The sequence below is a fragment of the Typopeltis vanoorti genome, chromosome 18 (assembly GCF_054136105.1).
Source record: "Typopeltis vanoorti isolate ZY-2024b chromosome 18, IOZ_Tvanoo_1.0, whole genome shotgun sequence".
Classification (NCBI taxonomy): domain Eukaryota; kingdom Metazoa; phylum Arthropoda; class Arachnida; order Uropygi; family Thelyphonidae; genus Typopeltis; species Typopeltis vanoorti.
In genome coordinates, this window is record NC_143566.1 from 93,937,533 (window position 1) to 93,963,437 (window position 25,905).

Below are 25,905 nucleotides of genomic sequence, written 5' to 3' on the forward strand. Positions count from 1 at the left end.
ATATATTTCTTGCATCCTAGATTCTCATTTTAGTTCAAGCCTTACCAAAGGGCAAAAACAGTAGTTTCAATTGTGCTACAGAAACCCTTATCAGTATAGTGGATTTTTGGTCTGATTCCTTTACTAATTCCAAAGGCAAGATTAATTCATTCCTCAACAATGAGAAACAGCTATGTTTATCTCACTAATTCCATGGGTACTATATACAAATACAATCTAATCTAACTGTCAGGAATTAACCATAATTAGGTCATTTTGTAAACTTTCAATGCCTACTGAAACTGTAACCAATGTAATATTATATATGCAAATTTCTGTTGAATATACTATTTTATTACTATAAGTTGTTTGCTTGCTATTGAATTACTGTATTAATAATAAACTATTATTTCATTTTCATCCTCTTTTTTTTTATGTTGCTCTTTCTCCAAAGGGATTAGGTGGTATTCTTTTAGCCTTAAGCAGTCTTTAAGCCCTAAGGGTTCATTTTAAAAATTTTATGGAATTTACAACCGTGTTAAAAAACTTTTTTATTATCCCGACGTTTCGATCTTCACATCAAGAACTTCATCTGGAGCATACATCAGTATACAAGACAAGCTGAGTTACATTATTAACTGTAAGCTAAGGAAACAATGCTTTGATCACATGTTATTCTACTGGCATGACCTCTAGTGAAAAAAAAAAAATTACATCAAGCTAAATTCTATTTACAATGACAGGAATAAACATTCTTTCAGAAATAACGATGTCCTATTTTTAGTATTAAATTCTTAATTTTTGCTTTTAAGATACTGGATTTTCTACAGTCCTGTTTATAGTTGTTCTTAATGAGGAACGTTCCATGGGTCGAATATATACTTTCCATATGTTTGGGATTTTTAGACCATCATTATTGTTCAGATTGGGGTTGTTGATAATAATCTCACATGCTTCCTTATATTTCCGTTCATACCATGTTTTAGTGTGATGTAGACAGCTAGTGCTTTTCCAGTCAATTCTGTGTAAGGTATTCAAGGCATGATCAGAAAGGCCAGCTTCACCATAATTATTATATTTAATGTGTCGTTTATGTTCTTTTTGTCTGATAGGAATTGTGTGTCCTGTTTCTCCTATATATGGTGTGTTGTAAGTACAATAAATCCGGTATGTACTCCAGGGTGGGCTAGTATACCGGATGATGAAATTTCAGTTTGTTAAAAGTTCATACATTCCTTCCATTGCTCGATGAGGTCAGTCCCTCTGAGCTCTTCATTAAACTTTTCATCGACTCTTCTTGACTGTTCTTCAGAAAACAGTGATCTCCAATTGCCAACTTGACCTTTACGAACAAATTCAACTTTTATTTTGTCCATAGGTGCATTGATTCCCATTGTATATCTCATCAAGTACTTCCTACCCTCAGGAATTGAGGGGTTTTTTAACATCTCAGAAACAGAGGTAGGTGTTGGAGGATGCATATTCTGCATGGCTTTCTTCATATTGTCAAAACTTGTATGATGCAAAATGCTGTTCAGGATTGCTGGTTCTTTTAATAGAAGGTCAAGGTAGTCCTTTCCAAGAAATGCAGCAAGATCCAAAATGACTTGACGGATATCGTTCTTCATGGTCTCATAAGTAGTAAAGAAAACATTGCTGTGTGCACGATGATTATATCCATCCAACACATGACTGAAATAACTGTTATATTCAACCTCTCCACGTAGAAATAATTCAAAAAAATCATTGAATTCTCCATCCCAGAAATTATACCCAGCAAACATTCTGCAGTGGTGGAAGTAAGACACACAGCAATCTTTGGGATTTCTGGCAATGTAGATATACTTGGCATCAGGGTTGAAAAAGAGTTTACTGAATGGAATGTGTGTCTTTATTGCACCAGGACGAGGCATCATTTCAACTGATGAAGCACCAATCATATCAATAAAAGGAGATAACTTGAAGAAATCAGCTGGATTTTCAAGAGGAACCCCTTTACGGAACAGGTGAATCAGAATGTATTGCATCCAAGTTGTACCACTTTTTTGGTAGGTCACAACAATGATATCATCAGAACTTGGTTTATACTGAAGCGCCGAATGACAGCAGTCAGGAGAGAAACATTTTGGGAACAGCATGCCATCTATCATCTGAAAGTGTAGTCTTTTTCCAGCTTCCATGGTATCTACAAACATGATTTAAAAAAAAAAAAAAAAATGAATATTTTTGACTAATACCTAATAATAATTTTGTATAGTATTACAGGGTAGCCAGATGCTGGACTGTCCAGATGTAAGATTATCTTTCCTCCTGATGTTGATCTATAATATAATATCATGAAGGGGAAGTTAAAAACTTCACAACATCCGAACTACCTTTCAGCAGTTTGGCATTCTTTGTAAGAGCAGATATACTGTTTTTTCTGACTTGGACATTTTAGTTCACCTAGTTTCATTTGTTAATTAATTTAAAAAATTCACATTTATTCTATTGCAGTTTTGACCATATAAAAAATCTTAGTTGTTATTCCTTCTTCTGGTAGCCTTGTTACAAGAAGAAGCTAAGGAAGTTATAGTGTACCGTATATATTAATTAGAATAACTTTTTATTAATATTTCCAAGGGGAGCACTAATCCTTAGAACAGCAGCCCAACAGCCAAGAACACCCATTTCAAGTTAATAGAAGGCTGATTAGGATTTTAGGCTTGCCGTTGTTATTCTGCTCTGGTCATACTTACCTTATGTAGCGCCTGCACGTACATATCAATTTGTTCATTGTTCCCCGTGATAGTAGTTTCACTCTGCCAAAATATTGAAAATATTAATTAAAAGTTATTCAAATTAATATATAGTGTAAGTTGTAATAACTTAAGTAATATCATTATATTTTCATGAATAAGAGAAAAGTCACTCATTGTAATTTTATTTTTACTTCTGGATTTGTCCCACTTTAGATTTTTTTTAAATATTTAATCTGACAAAAATATAAGAATCTGGCCACCCTGATTAGCATGTAAAATATGTGTAATATTTTAGACCAATTACTAAGTTTTCCAAATGAAATCTGTTAGTCTTTTTAATACTAGACTATAGACTATATTTCTCAATATTGGATGAACTATTCAAATCCCCAGTTCTTAGTAGACCTCTGATTAGCCCCAAATCTGCATTTAATTCCAGTTTTCATATGTTATATTTCAAAGCATTTCTTAGTCTTGACTTAGGAGTAAGTAGTAATATTTTTAGCAAAATTCAATGATTTTATTTCCTACCTGTCTATTACAATTTCACAACAATCTGGTAAGAATCGAAGGTGCGTTGGCAGTAGTATTTCAGTGTTTTCAAAATGTTTGTTTTGTGCAAATGCTTGTTAAAGTAAATATTTTCTTCCCATTAAGGTATAACTTAACTAGTGGGTAATGGTGTAGCTACCGTACCTCGAGTCCTGTAATATGGGGAGAGGCGTACGGTATATTGAGTACAGTGAAATTGTTGACGGATCCAGTAAATCTTTTCAATGATTTTTATTTTCAGAAAAAATTAAAATTACTTCACTGCTGGTAGGAGGAACGCTAATTAAAAACTTTCACTACTACTTTTCACAATTAAAAAAATACACTACTTTAATTTATTATAGACTTTAAATATTTGTAAGAAAAGTGATATGTTGAACGGGAGTTCACTATGTGGCAGGCGATAGAAACTAAGGGAAAAAAAAAATGTTTGGATTTTGTAGTAAATAACTTCTTTGAATAAGTTATATGCATTGTTTGAAAATAATTCTTAGTGTTGAAAATCAACACGGCATAAAATATTAAGCATTTATATAAAATCAGGTTTAAGGTAAATCTTCAACTTCTTCCCCCACCTCCCTTCCGGCTTATAACGTTTGACGGTCGTGACACCTATCGTTTAGGCCAGTGCTTCCCAAACTTCTGGATGTCAGGGCCCCCTTTGCAAAAATTAAAATATTTCACGGCCCCCTTCAAAAAAAACCTTAATAGAGAGATATATTATTATAATATTTATTGTATTTATATTCAATACAAAACATACACTGCGAATATTGCAATAATCAAGTGCAAATATTACATTTTTTGCCTCTTACCGTTTGGTTCTGAAGACGATGCGGGCTGTTCTGGTAAAATATGAAATACTGTCCTTTTTTTTTTAGTCTGTTTCTGATTGTTCGCGGGATTTTTTTTTATTTTTTAGATCAAATAATATCACCATATACCGATACTGGCACACCACAGACTGATAACATGAAATTAGTGAATATTACTGAATAAGGGAATCCCCGGACCAGGAACATTTTTCTCTTTTGTGACTTTTCTCCCTTTACGGTAATTAAGCCTAACGCGAAACAGACAGCAAAGGCAGATTATTAAAACGTGCATATGATTGGTGCGGTATTAACAAAAGATCGCGCAAAGGAAAGATAAAAGCATAGCTGACAATTCACTTGAAATGTTAACTCTCTTCAACCGAATTCCATATTTGAAACTGCCATAACATTCATTATATATATATATATTACTTAGTTTTAACACTTTTACGAATTTTAACATGTTCGGTTGAATTTTATTGCTGCCTTGGGAAATCGAACTCACACACATCTAATTAATAACAATAGTTTTTAGTTAGATACTGTGTTTGCCCATGCAACATATGGTTTTGTTTCAGTCTATACAGCATAGTTTCTGTATGAAGGGACATGTGATTCATTAATTAGTGTGTTTTTATCCCAGTTGTCTCTAATTGCACTATTTGTTAAGAAATATATTACACAGACTCCTCATACCTTATTCACTGGCATAATAAAAGTACTTGTTTTTATTGCCTCTGTAGTATAGTGGCTGTTAGGGAAGGCGTGTTGTTTACCACTGCAAGCAGTTACTATCTCCCCCACATGAACTTGTTTAAGCTTTTTTTCATGTGTGAAGTATATGCGAAACTTTTATTGGTAACAGAAAACTAGCTCGGGTGACAGTGATAATATAAAACGAGTTTTGATATGTATATAAAGTCAATATCAACAGTGCCTGATTACGAACGCATGATGAAAGGGACAGGAAGATTTGGAGCTTCCCCGGAGAGCATTCGAAGTAAATACAATTAACCACTGCTTTGAAATGAAACATATGAATAAGCAATATTTACTAATATTCATTAAGCGCCGAAATACGCAGGAAGCAACGTTTGTAAACCAACACCAATGTGAATTTTTCCATTAAAATATAAAAAATAACTGAAAAAGAAATAAATAATAATAAAAGTTAAATACGTTTCTTTTAAAATAAAAAAGTCTACTTAGTCTTAAAACATTTTAAATTTGTTTTCATTATCTCACGGCCCCCCTCAACAAAACCTACGGCCCCCAAGGGGGGGGGGGCGGCCCACAGTTTGGGAAGCGCTGATTTAGGCATCTGAGCATTATTTTTAGTAATCAGAGGTTTGGGAATTGTAGCTCCACCGTGAATATTGGATTTATGAAGCTCAGGTCGGGTCGCGCAGTTTTTGTAGAAATAGGTTCTTCAAGATGAAAGGTTCTGTTACCTATTGCTACAATAGTTCTGGGACTTTTCGACACTCCTTAATGTTCGATCTCTTTCTGTCTGTTTTTGATTTTCGCCCACCGTTTCTCTTCGATAAATTGTCTTGTCATGATCCGTGTATGTCAACATAGCCTTCTTAAATAATAATAATTATTATTATTATGTGACACCTCCATCGAATCCAAAGACTCATCGAGGGAGAGTGTGCCAGTAGCATCTTAAAACTACTAACCTAATCTCTTCCAACTACTAACCGCGCTCAAACTTCTTAACTTTTTGCGAGCCCTTAGTAGCAGAGGTTTGACCAATCTTTCTCGATAGATCTGATAATGTACAGTTTTTGTCATTGATGCTCCAGCTAAATGCGCTTAATAATTTGGTCTCTTTCAAAGTCGGAAAACTCTCCCATTTTCCGATTTTATAACACGATTATCCTTCGGTACAATTACTAACGCACTTGTACGCGAACTAGAGTAAACAAAACAAAACAAGAATATCTGGTGCTGCCACCACATATTTTTTTCAATTTAGCCAACAAACAAATTTTATTCCTAAAATATATTGGTGTTTCCATTATTTTGTCCAACCTCTGCACGTCAACTGAATACTACCTTTCAAAACCGAAAATACTCGAAACGTATATAGCATACGTTCCTTCTAGGCGAATAATAATAGCCGTTCAATATGCATGCACAAATGATTTTTTCTCCTAACATTTAGCAAGCAAAGGTGTAGAGAGAGTGTTATCAAGAACAGAAATTTTCTCGCTTGAATATTCAGCGTTTTTATTATTATTTTTTTAAGTTTTATTTATATGTTGAGCTGTCGAGGGACGTATATAAGAACATCAGTGCCATGTGTGGGTTGCGATAAAGATTTAGATAGAATTTTTTTTTTTTTTTTTTTTTTTTTTTTTTTTGAAGAGTTGCAGGTTATTGTTTGGGAATATTTCATGAGGAAGGCTTTTCCTGAGGACGGATTAAAAGAGGAAGAAAATAGACCTGGGTTCGGTGTGTTTGCAATTGCACAGTAAACAGATGCAACAGAAAGTGAAGGAACGATGGTTGCCAGTTCACTGGAGCAGTGGCCACGGAAGTACCAGTAGAATAGACAGTATCGAAATATTGCACTTGTGCGATAAAGAATGGAACAGTGGCGGCCGGTGAAAATTTTAAGTGGGGATGCTGCATATACAAAGTAAGAAAAAAATAATTCATTTTTTTTCCCTAATCAGTAACCAATTTATTAATAAGTAAATTTACTTATTATAAAAATTACTTTATTAAAAATATTTCACCCTCGCACACCAATAAAAGTTTCGTACACAGAAATATTTTTGGTAAATAAGAATTACCAAAAATATTTCACCCTCACCACGAACACACACCAATAATAAACGTTTTGCGCAAGCATACAATATATCTGTAGCGACACTGCATTAGATGCAGTGCATTTGTTTCGTGTAACGATAATTCAGAAAATATAATTATTTTCATATTTTCAACAGTGACACTCGTCATAATTCAGCCTTGTATTTATAATAAATAAATAATTATGTTATTTTTATAGAATAAAATAAGATTTGCCAAAAATATTTCACCTTCACCACGAACACACGCCAATAATAAGAGTTTCGTATCACAGAAATAACGCGCGCAAGCATACAATTTATCTGCAGCGACTGCTCAACGAGCAGTGTCAGATTCACTTGTTCGTGCAGTGACAAGTGCAAACGAATATCGGCGAGTTTAGCCGGAACTGACGTGATTATTCCGACACTGCGTTAGACCGCACTGTCGGAATTTATTTCGTAATCTAAGGCGTTAATCGAAAAATTCCAATTATTAACTATCCAATCAATGTCGAAACATAAGCTGTGATCTTTAACATGTTGTATTGCATTTATATAATGTAAGCATAGTTATTATTTATAAACAAACAAAATTTAATTTTTTCGTGTTTTCCTTGAGGGTGCTGCAGTGTCACAGTCCTTATGTATAAGTAGCCACCTGGAATGGAGTGAGTTTGTAAGAGAGGAATAACTATAAGCCTAACTATTTGCCTCTGGAGAGCATCAAGGATTTTAAGGGACGTTTTAGGTGCACTACCCCAAACATGTAAGCATTAAAATAAAAAAAAAATGCCGAATTTGGGATTTCTATGTATATAGTTAAGAGTCAGTTAGGTGTAAAATAGGCTCTTGAACGAAGGCAAATGCGAAGCATTTTGGATGCTAAGGAGGCTATTCATGTGACGTGTTCATACTAGAAAAGACTGGAGGTAACCGTTAGACCAACAAAGAGATCTCATCTTGTCCGGTGATTTATGTATTTCTGAGAGTAAGGGTAGGTGAATTGGGATGTCTTGCACAAGTAAAGGTAAAATTATGTTTTGGTGGCATTGTAAAGTGTCTAAACACACCTGAACCACAGTAGTAGGTTTTTTATTACGTAAATATTTCTTCCTAGGTATCTTAGGACATCATCAGTAGAATAAGGCAATTCTAGGAATGACAAGAAATGGCGCGTACGTACAAAGGAATCCAAATTGCGTGCAGTGGCGCGTTGCCGGCTGAACTTAAATTAAATTCAACTAAATTACTTAAATTAAAATGAATTACAGTTAAGTTATTATTTTACACAATTTTGTATGAAAATTTCCTATACTTTAGGGATGGAAAGAACATCATTGTGGTTTAGATTTGGTCTGTGGAGTAAGGCTTCAGCACTTTCTTTATATAAACGTTCACATTTATATGAAGATCTGAGTAGAAGTTTTCTCTTTTTCCAATGGATCTTGTGGTTTGGGTTTTCAACTCCGTGTTGAGCGAGGCCTGATTTATGCGGTTTGATGAGCCAGATATGGTCTTGATGTTCCGAAATGCGTTTAAAAACTGATCTGCATGTCTGTTCAAAATAAGAGAGTTTACAGGAGCATGGATCCTCATATACACCAGGTAGTAGCATAGGTGATAGATTGTCTTTAGGCGAGGGTAACACGTTTTGGACCTGGTTGATGGATTTGTAGGTGGCAGCGAGATTGTATTTCTACACAATTTTCGAGAGCGCTCAGAGATGCCTTTCATATAAGGTATGGGAATCTTATGGGTTGTTCTTGTCTACGTTGAGGTGCGGAGAAATTGCTGATGATTTTTTGAGTTGTTTTGAGATTTTAACCATTTAGAATGGCTGTGTTTTTGATTATTTCCAATTCTTGTTTTAGAGAATCTTCGGAGGAGCATGATCTGTGTGATCTGGTTACCAATGATTTAACGATGCGAAATTTTTTAGAGGGATGATGAGTTGAAGTATTGTGAATGTAGCGGCCTGAAAATATCGGTTTGCGATAGACAGAGGTGGAGATGGAACGGTCTTCTTTTCTTTGGATGTGTAAATCCAGAAAGGGGATGATTTGTGGGGATTCTGTTTGAAGAAGGTCGATTTTTTCTAAAAACTGAAGTAATTCTTGTTCGGAATGACTCCAGACTGCGAAAATATCACGACATATCGAAGCCAGAGTTTTGGTGTTGGTTTGGGTTTGAATGCGACGATTTTTTCTCCTGGATGTTCTATAAACAGATCTGCCAAGTTGGGTGACAAGGGAGACCCCATTGCTGTTCCCTCCTCTTGCTTGTAGATTTTTCCTTTCCATGCGAAGTAACCAGAAGTGATAACTAATTTGAACAGTTCAACAATGTCCGACGGAAATTTTTGATTTAATAAGTCTAGTTTCTTTATGGAGGATATTGGTGAAGAGAGAGACGATGTCGAAGCTGATTAGCATGTCTGTTGTCAGCAGTTTGATGTCTTTTATTTTGGTGTGAAAATCTGTGGGGTTTTTTATTGAAGAGGTTGAATGGCCTATGTGGGGACGGAGAAGGTTTTATAAAAATTTTGATAATTTGTAAGTCGGGCTGCTAATTGAATCAATGACAGGTCTGAGTGGGACGGTTTTGTGAAGCTTGGGTAAACCGTATATTCCCGGAGGTCTAGCATGGTATGTTTTGAGTTTTTTTTTTTTTTAAGTTTCTTCAGATTGTTACCCTAAAATAGGGTAAGCTATGTGCCCTTATCTCTTTTTTTAAATAAAGCGCAGACGCGATAAACTTATTCCAACGTTTGCTAAGATAAAGGAAGTTATTAAATCACCAAGCGCCTATAAAACCTATCAAAAAGCAAGCCATTCACTACTTCTGAATAAGTTACGAGATGCCAAACATAAATTGGCAACAAATAATTTTAAAAAATTATGGAACTAGAAGCAGCTCAGTAGAAGTGGTGTTTGCACTCTACGGCGCTTGACTGCATGAAGAAAAGATTTGGTGGTTCAAATCTAGTCACCGAATAGAGGAAATTTTTCTAAGCTTTTTTCGACCGGTTCCCGAGTTAGTCGATCTCTGGCACTGGCTAGCGATTTTTTTCTCCCGGAAATTCGGGTTTTCCGTCCCATAAACTCAAGAAAATCGACCGTACACTATTTTCAGACATTAAAAATATTGAGTTAGGGTTAAGGACCACGAGTTGGGGCACTAGCTTCCCGCCTTCTTCACTGCGTACCGATGATTCAGTGATAGCCTTGGACCAGCTGTTTCTCTGATTGGCTACCAGTGGAGATTGAACTGCCCACTCAGTCAAACGTTAGATAGGGTAAACGGCCCCGCCTACTCCCTATATGGGAACAGCATAGGCGTTAGCTGATTGGAACTAGAAGCAAATTTGTCAAACACGCTAAATCAAGAATTGCTACAAGTAATTATTAGTGTCTCAGAAAACTCAGGGATCGAAGCTTTTGATGAAAGCAATATTAAGCTACAGAAAAAATACCTGAACCTGTTAAATCGATCTAAGAAAAACATCAATAAATTATTGATCGAAAAATGGGTGGTATACTTATCCAACCGCCCACTAACAGGAGATGAATTAAATGCTCTAGCATGAGGCCATAAGTTTGCCATTCTCCCTAAACGTCTTCCATATCAAGATTATATACACAACATCGTAAGAAACATCAAGCACCTCCCCAGTGTTGAAGCCAACAAACTTCGTTTTGAAATAGCAAAAATAATTTTTGATGCCAAACCTTCAGTTTTAAACATTTCACCATCAGAATTTAAAGCTCTTATCTCCTTAAAACATAATCATCACCAGAGCCGACAAAGGAAATAGTACATGGTTCTTCATACTGTTTCATATGACCGAAAAATAAAGCTACTACTTTGAGACCGAAATACTTATACAAAACTGGACTATATCCCATAAAAAGACTGCTGAAGAAATTGAACAAGCTACTCGATGAAACAACGTCGTTAGATGAAGAAACTTCAAAAAAACTCAAAACATACCATGCTAGACCTCCGAGAATATACGGTTTACCCAAGCTTCACAAAAACGTCTTCATCATCATCATCATACGTATCAATGATTTAGGCCTAGCATGGCCTGTTCCGGCCTTAGAAGTCATCGTTGAATCGTTTAAGAGGACGTCCTGGTTTTCTTTTTCCTAATGGCTTGTACTTTAAGGCTTGTTTTGGTAATCTTTCTGTTTACAGAAACAACGTCCCACTCAGAACTATCGTTGATTCAATTAGCAGCCCGACTTATAAGTTATCAAAATTTTTATCAAACATTCTCCATCCCCACATAGGCCATTCAACCTCTTCAATAAAAAAAAAAACTCCACAGAATTTCACACCAAAATCAAAGACATTAAACTGCTGACAATAGACATGCTAATCAGCTTCGATATCGTCTCTCTATTCACCAATATCTCGCATGAAGAAACTGTAGATCTATTAAATCAAAAATTTCTGTCGGACATTGTTGAACTGTTCAAATTTGTTATCCCTTCTGATTACTTCACATGGAAAGGAAAAATTTACAAGCAAGAGGAGGAAACAGCAATGGGGTCTCTCTTGTCACCCAACTTGGCAGATCTGTTTATAGAACATTTAGAAGAAAAAATCCTCGCATTCAAACCCAAACCAAAACTCTGGCTTCGATATGTCGTGATATCTTCGCAGTCTGGAGTCATTCCGAACAAGAATTACTTCAGTTTTTAGAAAAAATTGACCTTCAAACAGAATCCCCACAAGTCATCCCCTTTCTGGATTTACACATCCAAAGGAAAGAAGACCGTTCCATCTCCACCTCTGTCTATCGCAAACCGATATTTTCAGGCCGCTACATTCACAATACTTCAACTCATCATCCCTCTAAAAAATTTCGCATCATTAAATCATTGGTAACCAGATCACACAGATCATGCTCCTCCGAGGATTCTCTAAAACAAGAATTGGAAATAATCAAAAACACAGCCATTCTAAATGGTTAAAATCTCAAAACAACTCAAAAAATCATCAGCAATTTCTCCGCACTTCAACGTAGACAAGAACAACCCCATAAGATTCCCATACCCTATATGAAAGGCATCTCTGAGCGCTCTCGAAAATTGTGAAGAAATACAATCTTGCTGCCACCTACAAACCCATGAACCAGATCGCAAACTTGTTACCCTCGCCTAAAGACAATCTATCACCTATGCTACTACCTGGTTTATATGAGGTTCCATGCTCCTGTAAACTCTCTTATTTTGGACAGAGAGGCAGATCAGTTTTTAAACGCATTTCGGAACATCAAGAATATTTCAGCCTCTTAAAACCGCAGAAATCAGGCCTCGCTCTCAACACGGAGTTGAAAACCCAAACCACAATGTCCATTGGAAAAAGACAAAACTTCTACACAAAATATTTACGTAATAAAAAAAAAACTACTAGTGTGGTTCACGTTTGTTAAACTTAGTCATGAATTCTCCACATGTTTCTCTATATAATCAAATCGTAAAGTGTGTAGTTTGGGCAATTGAGGTGGACAGTGGTAAGTGTAGCTGCAGTCTAGGTTTCTGTCAGGAATATGGCGTCTGGTGTGGCAGACTGCAAGTGATGACGAACGTCATTTATGTTTGTGTTAGTGCCACGGATGTTGAAAATGAGTTTTTAGTGAACTAATCCTGGCATGGTTTATGTTTTGAGTGATTGTGATGTTACATTTTTGAATGAATTATTTATGAGGGTAAATCGCTTTTGCCGCCATATCACTGTTATTGTTTGTGAATAGCTTTCTCATAAGTTGGATCATGTATCTAGTTAAGTGGAAGGATATAGCGGGGACGTGTAGCGAAAAAAAAATACGATCTCGAACATAACATGCATTCAGAGAGAAACTAGTTTACTTACCGTGAAATGGCCTCGACAGTTCCTTCACATACCACTACCCGACTCTCTTCAAGCTCGATAATAATAATCTACAAAAAGAGTATTGTTATCATCATCATCATCTCAGACATCCATGAAGTCAAAACACTCATCACAGATATCACTATCACACATTCACACAAAAGTTCATCATACCATACTTTAAATGTATTCACAATCTCTGCATTCATTACACTCCTAGGCAATGCATTCCAATGACCCACCACTCTCCATGCAAAAAAAACAACAAAAAACCCTGCTTCTAATTCTCTTGCTCACACCCTCCTTATGGAGTTTCTAGGCATTATCTCTTGTTTTTCACCTTGTTTCCTTCAGTTGGTGTAAAATCATGATAAAGTTTATTATAAATTGATATGCTTAGAAAATACAGCACAATTCTTAATGACTTTGTCAATCGTTTCCACTCATATCTTCAGTGTGGTTCAAGAAACTTGAGCCTGCAGTAGATATGGAATAGGTAGTAGTTACTACTTGGTTTCGAGAATGATAAAAAGGAATTTGTATTGACAATAAGAAGAAGAATATGTATACAAATTTTTAAAAGGATCAAACAAACATCTTTGAGATGCGAACTGCAGATATAAATATAAAAATAAACCAAAATAATCTGGAATCTGAAGAAAATATCGATCGATAACTCACAGGAACATCGATTGCTTAGAAAGAAGTCAACGGACACCATAGTGTGAGGAACAAACAGCCATGGTGCCCACCTTAATAAGATGTAGGACCTTTAGCTGCGATGATGAGGCAGTCCTATGGAGCATACTTTCCACAAGCGTATGATAGTGATCAATAAAAATTTTGGACCATTCTTGTAGGTATGTAATGAGTCCTGGACCATTGTGGGGAAGACGTCTCTTGACCTCACCCGATGATCCAGTTCATTCCTCAGATGTTCAGTAGGGTTGAAATTAAGATTCCGTAGAGCCCAGTCAAGTTTGGTGACGTTCATGTCAACAAACTCCCAGTCACAACAGCAGTCTTATGACACGACACATTGTCTTGCTAAAACAGACAATGGTCATTTCCGCAGATGTGCCATGAAGTAGGAAGAAAGACTTCGAGGTTATACACTCTGGTAAGAAGCGTTCACCAGGCATTCGTCTGGTGAATGTCTAGAAGCTCATGTCGTGAGCCTCGGTTCTGAATGTTTTTGTGCCGATTCGTGTTCCAGTCGATGCCAGGAACACCGCATTCAACGTGTCGGTCGATGAATGGCGGTTTTCACATATTATCCTTCATAGCACCCTACGATCAGGTTCCGTGAGTGTGTTGGATCGTCAACTTGGGTAATACTTGTCGTTGACTCCCTACACTTCCATCTCAGTACCATATCACTGATTGTTGACATGGCATGGCTCATTCTGTCAACTATTTGCCGAGCAGATAGGCTTGCAACATGGCATCCTATCTCAACGCCCCTTTCAGACTCCGTGAGTTCTATTCTTGCAGCCATTTCTCCCTACACAGTTGCACTGACTTGGAAGCATCATATTCCTTCAATTTATACCGGCTGCAAACCCGTGACTCGTTACGTGTGGACGGTGCATCGTCCATATATCGTCTTCATTTGTTTATATTATTTTTACTAACTGGAAGCTACAGTCATTATGAAGATTTAGACATATCTAACGAAATTAACAATTTCGCTAAAGTAAATCAAGTAGTAAACAAAACATTGTTTTGTTTTATTAAGGCCAACAATAGTTACCAAAGAGAGCAGACTAAAAATGTATAATGTTTTATCAAAATCGACAATATTATATGGCAATGAAGCGTGAACAGTAAGAGAAGGAGAAAGGAAAAGTGCAGCAGAAATGAAATATATGAGAAGAATAACGGGTTATACAAGACTAGATAAAAAGAGAAATGAAGACATACTGAAAGAACTAAACCAAACACTAATTATGGACACCATAGAAAAATTCAGAACCAAATCGAAAGATCATTAGAACGAATGGATTATGTTAGAATGCCCAGGAAGATTATGAATAACAAACCAAAAGGTCACAAAAACAGAAGTGGACCAAAGAACAGGCCACCTAGCCTATATTTTAGGAAGAAGTTGTTTTTTGTATTTTTTATACATTTTGCTTTGCCTACATATCCAGCTCTAGATGCCAGATATATGGGATTTATCAAGCGACTCCACACCTTTAGTAAACGAGTAGGTGTTCTGACACCAGGCGGTGAAATTTCTTCAACCTAAATACATTCACAGACATCCATTCTCATGGTGGAAGTTGAACCCACAGCCTGTTCATTGTAGAGCGGATACACTAACCACTCAATTAACATTTAAGTGATAAAATCTCCTTAGATTAGTTCTACTGACATATTCTTGAATGCTAGTAATGTCAACTCCTTTCTAGTGTTTATTTTTGAATATGTTCCGTCACTGATACTCTGCACTCATATGCTCAATTTTCTTGCACCTCATATTAGAAGTCCCTTGAACTTTGATCAAGTCTTTGATTTCTAAACTGAACTCTTAGATCCAGGGCCGTTACGTGGGTTTGCGCTCTCTGGGGGTAAAAGTTTTGTGCTCCTCTTCCATTATAAATTAAAAGACCCTAAAGTACAATAATACGGTACGAATCATTTAATATACTGCACATTAAGAGGATTGTATATTAAAATAAATATTATGAGCGTTTTTTATGAACGTGCTCGATTATACCGTCCCTAAATGTGCCGCCCGAACGTAATGTGCCTGCTTATAGATCTAAGCAGGCCCATACGGAACGGCTTGCATAGCTCTATAAGTAAACAATCATTTGAATATTACCTTTTATGCTGCTAATTCAGTGCTAGCAAATATCTCTTTTGTTATTTAATCTAGTATATATTTTTATATTTAAGTTACCACCATTACTTAAAAATTGTGTTTTAAATTTGTAAATGCTTCAGTTTACTTTTTCGATAGGCTCCATTGAGAATGCCATTGATGTTTACCCTATGCATACATGTAATGTTACAAAATACTAAAAAGTTGCTGGATTCTTTAGGAGTATAACATTTGTATAAAATAGAGAGCTAAGTTGGGTATCCGTAGTTTTGATATCAGTTTGAATTCTACTTTCCTTCAAATACAATCCATATAACTGACGAATTACACTTCAGATAACGTGAAGTATTGTCATTTTTTCTTGATTTACACTTCCTTACTTCATTTAGCTTCAACTACTGACTTAACTACTTAAGTATACCCAAATATTTCTCTCTATAATGTTTCACTTTTCTCTTGGCATCTTATGATATCAAGAATATTACCATTTCCAGAGGTCCAGGGATCCAGAGGTCTTGGAAACTAAAAAGCAGATATACGGTCCCTTATTATATTCCCAAAATTTCTTCTTATTGTTATTATGAAAAATTAATCCTGAAAATTCCCCATATTGAAATTCATGAAATTTCTCTTACATTATTTTTCTTAACCACTTCTCAAGAATTATTTCCCTAAATCTTGATTGGAACAACAAAAAAAAATTAATTCAGCTAATACCGTTTTGTTTCCGCATAAGAAGTAGGCAAGGCTGTTTCAGCCCTGTCTAACTTTTGGAGACTGAATGGGAAGTTCAATCCCCACTGGTAGCCAATCAGAGATAGCTGTCCCATGGCTGTCACTAATTAATCGGTACACAGTGAAGAAGGCGGCTGACTAGCAAGTTCCGCTATCTCGTGGTCCCTAATCCTAACACAATATTTTTAATGTCTGAAAATAGTGTGGGTTCGACGGCCGATTTTCTTCAGTTTACAGGACAAAAACCCCAGTTTCCGGGAGAAAAAAACGGTTGCCTGTGCCAGATCGACTAACTCGGGAACCGGTCAAGAAAAGGCTTAGAAAATGTCCCTAGACTAGACTAGATTCCAACAGAAGTCTTATTTCGTGCGGTCAAGCGTCGTCAAGTGCGAACGCCACTTCTACCGAGCTATACAGGCTCTTTAATTGGAACATTTAAAAGGAATATCTTTATAATTCGCATTGTTTCCATTTTTATAGTTGGATACTGCAAGAGCTCTACTCTAATTGTCCGAAATTTGGATATTTGACCAGATATTCCGATCTTCTGATATACTGTATAATCTTTCATAATTTTATAATTCAGTATTTCTTATATATTGTTTAATATATATATATATATATATTTCTTATACTGATAAAAAAATCAGCTAACGCCTTTTTGTTCCCGTATAGGGAGTCGGCGAGGCCGTTTAACCCTATTTAACTTTTTGGAGACCGAGTGGGCAGTTCAATCTCCACTGGCAGCCAATCAGAGATAGCGGGCCCAAGTCTATCACTAATTAAGCAGCACGCAGTAAAGAGAGACAGCTGAATAAGTGTCGTCATCTCGTGGTCCCTAACCCTAACACAATATATTTAATGTCTGAAATAATGGGAGGTCTAAGATCGATTTTGTTGAGTTTACTGGACGAAAAACCCCAGTTTCACAGAGGAAAAACCCGCTTGCCAGAGATCGACTAACTTGGGAACCGGTCGAAAAAAGGCTTAGAAAAATTTCCTCTAGTCCGCGACTAGATTCGAAACAAAGTTCCTTTGTGTGCTTAAGCGCCATGGTGTGCAAACGCCACATCCACTGAGCCACATAAGTTCAATATTGATATACAGGGTGTCCCAAAATTCATGCAAGAAGGAATTTTGATAGAAAACACAGGTTTTTAATTAAAAATTGTAATTTCTTATTGATTCATAAAGTATACAGTATAGGGTTATACATGGAATAGCATATCGGGTAAATGGCCTCCACGGCTTTGCTGGCACATACGCACTTTTTTGTCGAAATTTTCAATGACCGTTATGCATAAATGTCGCTGAATATCGTTGATACCGCGCTCAATTTCTTCCATCAAGGTGTGGGTGGTCGTGGGCTTGTTGGCATAAACGTCAGACATCAAAAAATCCCAAAGAAAAAAGTTCAACGGAGTAAAGTCACATGATCTGGGCGGCCAATTCTGGTCACCAGAACGGGAAATTACACGACCAGGAAATGACTCATGCAGTAATTAAATTGTTTCTCGGGCTGTATGGCATGTGGCACCATCTTGTTGAAACCACATGTCGTCCACATCCATATCTTGCAATGCAGGCACAAAAAACTGGATTATCACGTCGCGATAGCGAGCACCATTAACTCTTTTTTACCAGCCGCATTTTCGAAGAAGAATGGACCGATGATGCGTCCAGCCCAAAATCCGCACCAAACAGTGACACGTTGTGGATGCATTTGTTTCTCAACAATCACTCGTGGATTTTCTGAACCCTAAATGCGACAATTTTGTCGATTAACGAAGCCATCAAGATGAAAATGAGCCTCATCGCTGAAGATGATTTTGTTCGAAAAATAAGCATCCACTTGTTGTTGTCCCATAATCCATTCAACGAACTCTCTTCACTGCGTGTGGTCAGTAGGCTTCAGTTCTTGAGTCAATTGAACTTTGTAAGCATAAAAATGCAAATCTTTCGTTAGAATACGCTGTAGAGAGCTTCTCGAAATGCCCAATTCAAGACCACGGTACCGAATTGATGATCCTGGACTCTCAGCAACACTCTCACGAGCTTCTTCGATGTTTTCTGTTGAACGACTTGTTGAAGGATGGCCAGAATGTATAAGATCACTAATTGATCTAGTTTCCTTGAATTTTTTAATTAATCTTTTCACAGTTGATAAAGTTAAATCACTATTCCGACCATATTTTGTACGAAAATTGCGAACTGTAGCTGCCAAACCTTCATTATTTTTAAAATATTGCTCAACAATGAAAATGCGTCGTTCCTTCGTGTAGCGCGCCATTTTTAATAAGCCAGCTGTCACGCTGTCTTTTTTTTCTCGTTGGCAACACTTTACCGCACAAATGGCGCTAAATTTAAATCTTGCGTGAATTTTGAGACACCGTGTAGTTTGATTTTTTAAATATTTTCTACCATTGTCCATGTCTGTTTTTTTTTTTTTGAACAGTCTTTTAAACTAATAGATTTCCATAACATATTTTTCTTCTTCAGGTTTTAAATCACTTTATCATTAATGATTTTTTTTTTCATTTATTTTCTTTTTTTTTCTTTCTTACGCAATGTATTTATGTGAATTTCATTCACAAAAGGTTGTAATGTGGTAATATCTTTACTTTTTGCTCCATTTCTAAGGTTATTAGAATAAACTCCAGAACAATTTACCATCTTTTTGAAATCTCTTTTGTGTACTCATACACTACGTTGACAAAAGTATTTGGACACCTAGTTGTGGGCAAAAAATTGCTTTCAACCAATTTCTGATACGTCGCAACAGGATTATTCTTCAATTTCTCATGCCCATTGCTGGTGTTGATGTGGCCGCTGTGGTCTGCAGCGAATTCGGCGTTCTGAATCATCCGAAAGGTGTTCGACGGGGTTAAGGTTCGGACCGTGAACTGGCCAGTCAAACAATTCAACCTTGTTTTGTGGAAACCACTCTCGAATCCACAGTGCGGTATGGCATGAAGCATTGACGTGCTCAAAACTTGCAAGCATCACAGCTTTGGAAGCATGAACTTATCCAATTAGCCACTAGACGTCATGGATTTGGGCAAATCCACCGAACCAAGACCCATCCAACTAAAAAACCTCTACCGAGCCTCCACCAAAATCTGTATTAAAGCTTAAGTGCTGGAAAAAATTCATGATAAAAGTTTAATGGGGTGAAACAGCAGTATGACACGATTACAAATAGTGTTTAATGCTTCCAATAATACTATTTTGAATCCTTTCCTATTACTGTTTCACTACATTAAATTTTTATCATGGGCCTCCATCAAACATGACAGTCAGAATAATTCAGTCCTGCCAGAACCGTTCCCTGGATAACCGTTCCTTCAGATCCAAACGTAACCATCAGAGTGATACATTTGGAAGCGTAATTCGTCCCTCCAGAGAATCCTTTTCCAATTATTTCCGGTCCAGGAACAGTGTGAAAGATACATGAATTCAAACATCGTTTGGGGTTGAGGGATGATGTGTTCGCAACAGCTCTGCAGTGGTAACCTAAGGCATGCGACCCTATGCAGATAGCTCTACTGACAGATATCCCTGCAGAATTTTCCAGGTTGACTGAGAGGTTCTCGCTGATGACGTGCGGAATGCTTGGACATTCCGAAACAGAGCTCTTCGATCTCGGTTAGTGAGTGTGCAAGTGTTGTCAGAAATGGAATATAGTCTTGAATTGATGTAGTTGGTTCTCTTTTCTAACGTGAACTCATCACCTGAGGCAGTACATAATGTATTATTGCTCAATGACATCTATAAGAATTTTTATGAGATCTTATATATGAAGATGATGAGCGGTTTCTTATCTGAAAGATAATACAAAACTTTTTTATGTGCAATTATATTCGAAACTTCTACTTTTGTTTAGATTTCTTTTTTGTATTGTATTAACTTTTTATATTGTATCTTTTATATTAACTAAGTTTTTTTTTTTTTTCGGGATTTAATTTTAACCAGAGGGCAGTGTATGTGTCAAGAAAGTGTGTTAGATGTGCTGTTTTTAGTAATCGTTAAGTAAGACTTTGTGTTTCTTGTGTTGTTTTAATCAAAGTTTGATTGAATGCATGCTTTGTATCTGGTAATTAACAGGACTGTCATTATTCAAAGTCATTATTTGACTAGTTTACTGAGTTATGTCTAAAACAACCAAAAAGAAGCATGTTGCCAAGGAGGTTTTGGGTAATTACGTTTTACCTGAAGATCAGCAAGATATTGTCCGAATAATTCGTGGATGTGGAAATAATCTTCATGAAGTTGAAAATGTCACTGGGAAGAAGTTTCTTGTTAGTATGCCTACGAAATTTAGGAAAAATGTGTGGATAAAGCGTGGCGATTTTGTTATTGTGGAACCAATAGAAGAAGGCGATAAAGTGAAAGGAGAAATTGTACATATACTGTACAAAGATCAAATAAAATACATAAAAGGAGAAGGAAGATGGCCAGAAGAATTTGACGAGTGTAAAAAAGATTGTACTAATATGAACGAGAATTTCATTTCTCATGTAAATTCAGACGATAGTTTATTTGTTAACCCAAACAGACCATCTGCCATGTACGATACAGAATCTTCAGATGAAGATTGATCTTTAAATAATTAGAATTTGTAAATAATAATAATAAAATCCCATAAAAATTTATTAATGGGTTTACTGCTGCTTAATTTTAACTGGTAATTAACAGCAATGTAAGCTTCCCATTTTTGTACATAGCTTTAATAGTCATATATGCAGCCAAGTTTTGTATTTTGTGTTAAAATCTTCGAATGTTACATTTAAACAATTTGGCATGTATAACTGACTGATATATATTCTGCCCATCACCCTTGCCCACAATATGGCCCCACTGCCTCTCATGGAGGTGAATAAAAAAAGCAATATCAGTATTGTGGAATACCGACTATGAAGACAGGCTGAGAGAATGCAAATTGCAGACTCTAGTCAAGGCAGAAGAGGGGCGATATGACTGAGACATAAATTTTTAAGGGCTGCTTATCAAATAGATACCCAAGATATTTTTCCAAGGAGGAAAGGGGATAGAGACATGAGGTCATTCTTGGAAGTTATATAAAGGTGTGGTGCATAAGAGAGTGTGGCATGACTTTTTAGCATGGAGAGTGGAATTTATTGCCAATTCCATTTCCTCAAAATTGGAATTCCACATATTATTATGATGATGACGTGACACCTCCAGGGAGTCCAAAGACTCATCAAGGGAGGGCACCTATTCTACAACTGCATGTCTCCACCACTCAATCCACCAACTACAACAAACTGCAACTACCATCATTATCTACACCAACGTCATCTACCACCCACCACTAGTATTTTCATAGACAATCGCAAACATCCATACCCACGGCAGGATTTGAACCTGCAGCCTTTTGGGTGGAGAGTGGATACACTAACCACTCGACTAACCAGACTGGCTTTGAATATATATAATATATTGAACTAATAATTGAACCAATTTAAGATGTATTATAAACATCTCTGTTAGAATGCATCTTACTGCCTCTCTTGACGAGTTGACTCCAGGAGGTGTTTGTATAATAATAATAATTATTATTCTTAGTATTTAAATTGACTCACATAATAGATTGATATGCCAGCCATCATATCAGGCAATTCATAATTTAAATTTATTTACTTTATTTTACTTTGCAGTAAAGCATTTAACAAAAGTACAAGGCCATACATTCTATGGCCTTGTACTATAGGAATGAATTATTTTCTTTGGATATGTTGCTTACATGAAAGTTATGTCTTATAAATGAAATGGAAATATACAAGTCTGACCTAAAATTTTTCTTATTAATATTGCTGCTATTTATGTAGTTATTTCTTGTTAGTAGAAGCCATAGGTATTTAGCACTGCTTGAAATATTAATAATTTCATCTGATACTAACATTATTGAAAGGTATTTAGCATCAGTTATTCCAGATAGTTTTGGGAATTTATAGAAATCAGAAAAATTTTTCTTTATCTGATTCTGATATAAAGACTAGTAACACAAGAGTGTGAATTCTTCTATTGAAGGAATTCATAGTGATACATTTAGTGGCTCAGTTTTGCTACTTGTTACAAAAGCATCTTCATCATAATATAACTACCATGTGGACAGGTATAGCACCACCTTATTAAACTAATATATTATCATTGGTTGTAATGTATATTTGTTTGTAGAAAGGGGAGTATGAAAGTAATGCCTTTTTTTTTGTTTCAGTGTAGAAGAAAGTGCATGTTACTTAGTGGACAGTGGCAGTTTCTAGTTTCATTACAGCGAGTGGTGCTATGATCGGTCTATAAAGCTACATTCATGCTGGGATAATTGCCATGCTACTTACACAATGCAAGTCTCAGCCAAAACTGTGTGTGTGTGTGCGCGTGCAGAAATGAGTCATTTGATTCATTTATCTGTTTGAAGTGTAATAGTTGTAACAGATGTGAATAATGTGTATAATCAAGAAGTTTAATTTGATGACTGAGATACATGTCAGTTTTCATGGAACTATAAGAGTTCTACTTTTATTAGCTCAGTAATGAGAATGGTACCAATAAGGATTGTGTTTGAGTCCAGCTAAAGCTACAAATATTCTTTTTAACTGGTGTGAGAGGGAGAATAAAATGGCTATATTTTAATCTGCTCAGTATACCAAAAGCTTGGTGTGTGCATGTTATATAAACTCAATGATAGTTTAAGGGGTAATCACTTCCAAGAATTTCGAATTGATTTAAATAGTTAAGTTGAGACCATAAATTAGTGCTAAATAGCTTCCATAAAAAGGTGATCAAATCTAAATTTGCTTATCTGCAGTATTTTCATATCCAGTGAATTCTGTGATTTTGGTGACATGAGATGAAAGGCCTGATTTATTGGAATCCAGACAATTCATGTATTCTGTGTATGTCTTGATTTTGACTAAAAGATTATTTTGTCCAAAATCTTATTAGTGAAAGGTTTTAAAGCTAGTACATAAGTCCTGTGGATAGACTAAAAGTTACCCTAGGAACCAGATATGGAATCTTTTCAATGTGCTTCAAGTCTTCAATAAACAGAATGCATCTGTATGTGAAATTTATTTACAACTGAACATTCATAAATCTCCATGTCTGCAGTTATTAGTGTATGATATAACTACCATGAGGTCCATATGGACAGGTATAGCACCATCTTATTAAACTAATATATTACCATTGGTTGTAATGTATATTTGTTTGTAGAAAGGAGAGTATGAAAGTAATGCCTTTTTTTTTTTGTTTGTTTCCCCAGTTTCAGTGCAGAAGAAAGTGCATGTTATTTAGCGGACAGTGGCAGTTTCTAGTTTCATTACAGTGAGTGGTGCTACTATGATTGGTCACATAAGCTCAGTACACATGTAGCTCAAAATGGCTGTTATAAATGCATATGAAACAGAAAGTCATGACTGGATTTGTTACTATGCAAAATGTGAGTCCTATGGAAATTATATCATCATAAAAATGTGTATTAGATGAAACTGTTGATGTGAGCACAGTTAAATGCTGGCTCAAATGCTCATAAGAGTGATATCACTGATGTTAGAGACAAGCCTCAAAGCAGCTGGCCAGCAGTGGGTTATGATGGATAGCAGTAGTCACATTAACTCTTAGTAAGGGAATACTGTGAGTAGACATATAAATACAAAATTAATGACCGAAAATTTCACGTAAAAAGATTTTTTTTAATAGTATAATTTTCGCCTGTGTGTCACAGGCATCTTCAGTACATGTTAAGCTGAAATTAAACAATAACCGACAGTTCCAATTGGAATTGTCGGTTATTGTTTAATTTCAGCTTAACATGTACTGAAGATGCCTGTGACACACAGGCGAAAATTATACTATTAAAAAAAAATCTTTTTATGTGAAATTTCCCGTCATTAATTTTGTATTTATCAGTAGTCACATTGAGGTGCTGGTTAAGGAGGATCATTGAATCAGAAGAGCCTCCATAGCTCAGTCAATATAGATGAAACCCTTTGGTTCTAAAGATTTCCAACCTGAGTTCGATTCCCATCCATGGCATGAGGAACCTTTATCTGGTTTCTTTTGACTAAAGATGAGTTAGTTAGTCTCATACAGCAGTAGAGGGTTTTTTTTTTAACCTGGAAACTCAGGTTTTTTGTCCCTCAGAACAGGCAAACCTGCCCCATGAACACACACATGGATCTACAGTTATAAAATACATACCTAATCCCTCATTAGGAGGGCTCAACCCATCCTAAGGGACTGGTGAGGAAAGGGGAACCCCATACGAAATAAATAATTGCATCAGAATGCATAGATTGTACATTGCAGTCAGTTTGGAAAACCAGTGGCAATGATATGATTAACAACTTCACCTATAAGGCTTGCACACAGTGAGTCTAAAAATGCTGAGCAAGAAACAGAGACGCCCGGAATATTAAATGTGTATAGAACTTTCGTGAATGACCAGGATGCTTTTTGTCCTGCATATTCACAGGTAATGAAACACGGGTTCACCATTATAATCTTGAAATGAAGAGATGAGACTACATCACTTCAATTCATTGCATACAAAGAAATTTCAAGGACAGCCTTTTGTGTCCAAAGTCTTGGATGCTGTGTTCTGGGACAAAGATATGATCTATTATTATTTAATTGGAACAAAACTTTGTATAATATATTTAGAGAGAAAATTATTAAATTACTGGTTTCTTATGTCTTATTGCATACATCCTGACTTAAATAAGAAAATTGCAAAATTACAAAATAATAATAAAAAAAAAAGTTGTATTAATGGAGATTTCTAAATTAACAATTGTCATACATCAAATGAACTAAACTGGATGTTGAATATAGCATCAAGATATCAGGCATATGGTGCAATATGCTGTATAACTTCTGTGATGGGGAAGATTTCCTTGGACCACCTGTTTGGCATTCTGAGGACACCATTTTTTTGGATTACAAAGAGAAACATTTTTTGTGAAGAGCTTTGACATTATTATTATTTATTATTATTATTGTTATTATTCAGGCCTCCATGGAGTCAAAAGACTCATCGTGGGAGGTCCTTCTTAAGAACATAAAGTCTCTCAAGACTCATCGAGGGGAGGCCCCCCCCTAAGAAACACAAAGTCTATCATACCATTCTTTAAATTCATTGACCGTTCTTGCTCCCACCACTCCAGGCAATGCAATCCACGGTTCAACCACCCTCCACGCAAAGAAACCACTCCTTACCCCCTTGCTCACAGTTTACTTTTGTAACTTCCAGGGATGGCCTCTTGTCATCACTCCTTCCTGCTGTTCAACCAAGCGAAAGAACTCCCCAGTGTCAACCCTGTAACCACCTCTCAACAGTTTAAAAGTCTCAATCATATCACCTCTCCTTCTATCCACCAAGCTCTGCAGTCCACATTCCCTCAGCCGATCCTCGTAACTATCATTGTACAGTCCTGAAACCATCTTTGTCATCTGTCTTTGTATTCCTTTCCACAGTTAATTTATCCCCTTCAAATCCTGGGGACCAAATCTGAGAACAATAGTCCAAGTGTGGTCTGATCAGAGACTTA

General features: G+C 36.1%; 2 protein-coding genes across 3 annotated transcripts; one reads left to right on the forward strand and one right to left on the reverse strand.

Moving 5' to 3' along the window:
• Window positions 1–511: 511 nt before the first annotated feature.
• LOC150096945 (sulfotransferase ssu-1-like) lies at window positions 512–4,276 on the reverse strand. 2 transcript variants are annotated; one of them, XM_090408760.1, is made up of 2 exons: window positions 4,088–4,276; window positions 512–2,164 (listed from the first exon to the last, which is right to left on the reverse strand). In XM_090408760.1, the coding sequence occupies exon 2, from the start codon at window positions 2,157–2,159 to the stop codon at window positions 1,197–1,199; it is 963 nt and encodes a 320-aa protein (XP_090264886.1). In that variant the 5' UTR covers window positions 2,160–2,164; window positions 4,088–4,276; the 3' UTR covers window positions 512–1,196. The 2 variants fall into 2 exon arrangements, with proteins under 2 accessions (XP_090264886.1, XP_090264885.1); XM_090408759.1 differs by lacking the exon at window positions 4,088–4,276 and adding an exon at window positions 3,252–3,816.
• A 16,052-nt stretch (window positions 4,277–20,328) lies between these two features.
• On the forward strand, window positions 20,329–22,248 carry LOC150096946 (putative RNA-binding protein EIF1AD). Its single transcript, XM_090408308.1, has one exon. The coding sequence runs from the start codon at window positions 20,482–20,484 to the stop codon at window positions 20,929–20,931; it is 450 nt and encodes a 149-aa protein (XP_090264434.1). The 5' UTR covers window positions 20,329–20,481; the 3' UTR covers window positions 20,932–22,248.
• Window positions 22,249–25,905: the final 3,657 nt, after the last annotated feature.

Bases quoted from the DNA above. Each gene is read 5' to 3' on its own strand.
- LOC150096945 (XM_090408760.1), bottom strand. From the start codon at position 2,159: ATGGAAGCTGGAAAAAGACTACACTTTCAGATGATAGATGGCATGCTG.
- LOC150096946 (XM_090408308.1), top strand. From the start codon at position 20,482: ATGTCTAAAACAACCAAAAAGAAGCATGTTGCCAAGGAGGTTTTGGGT.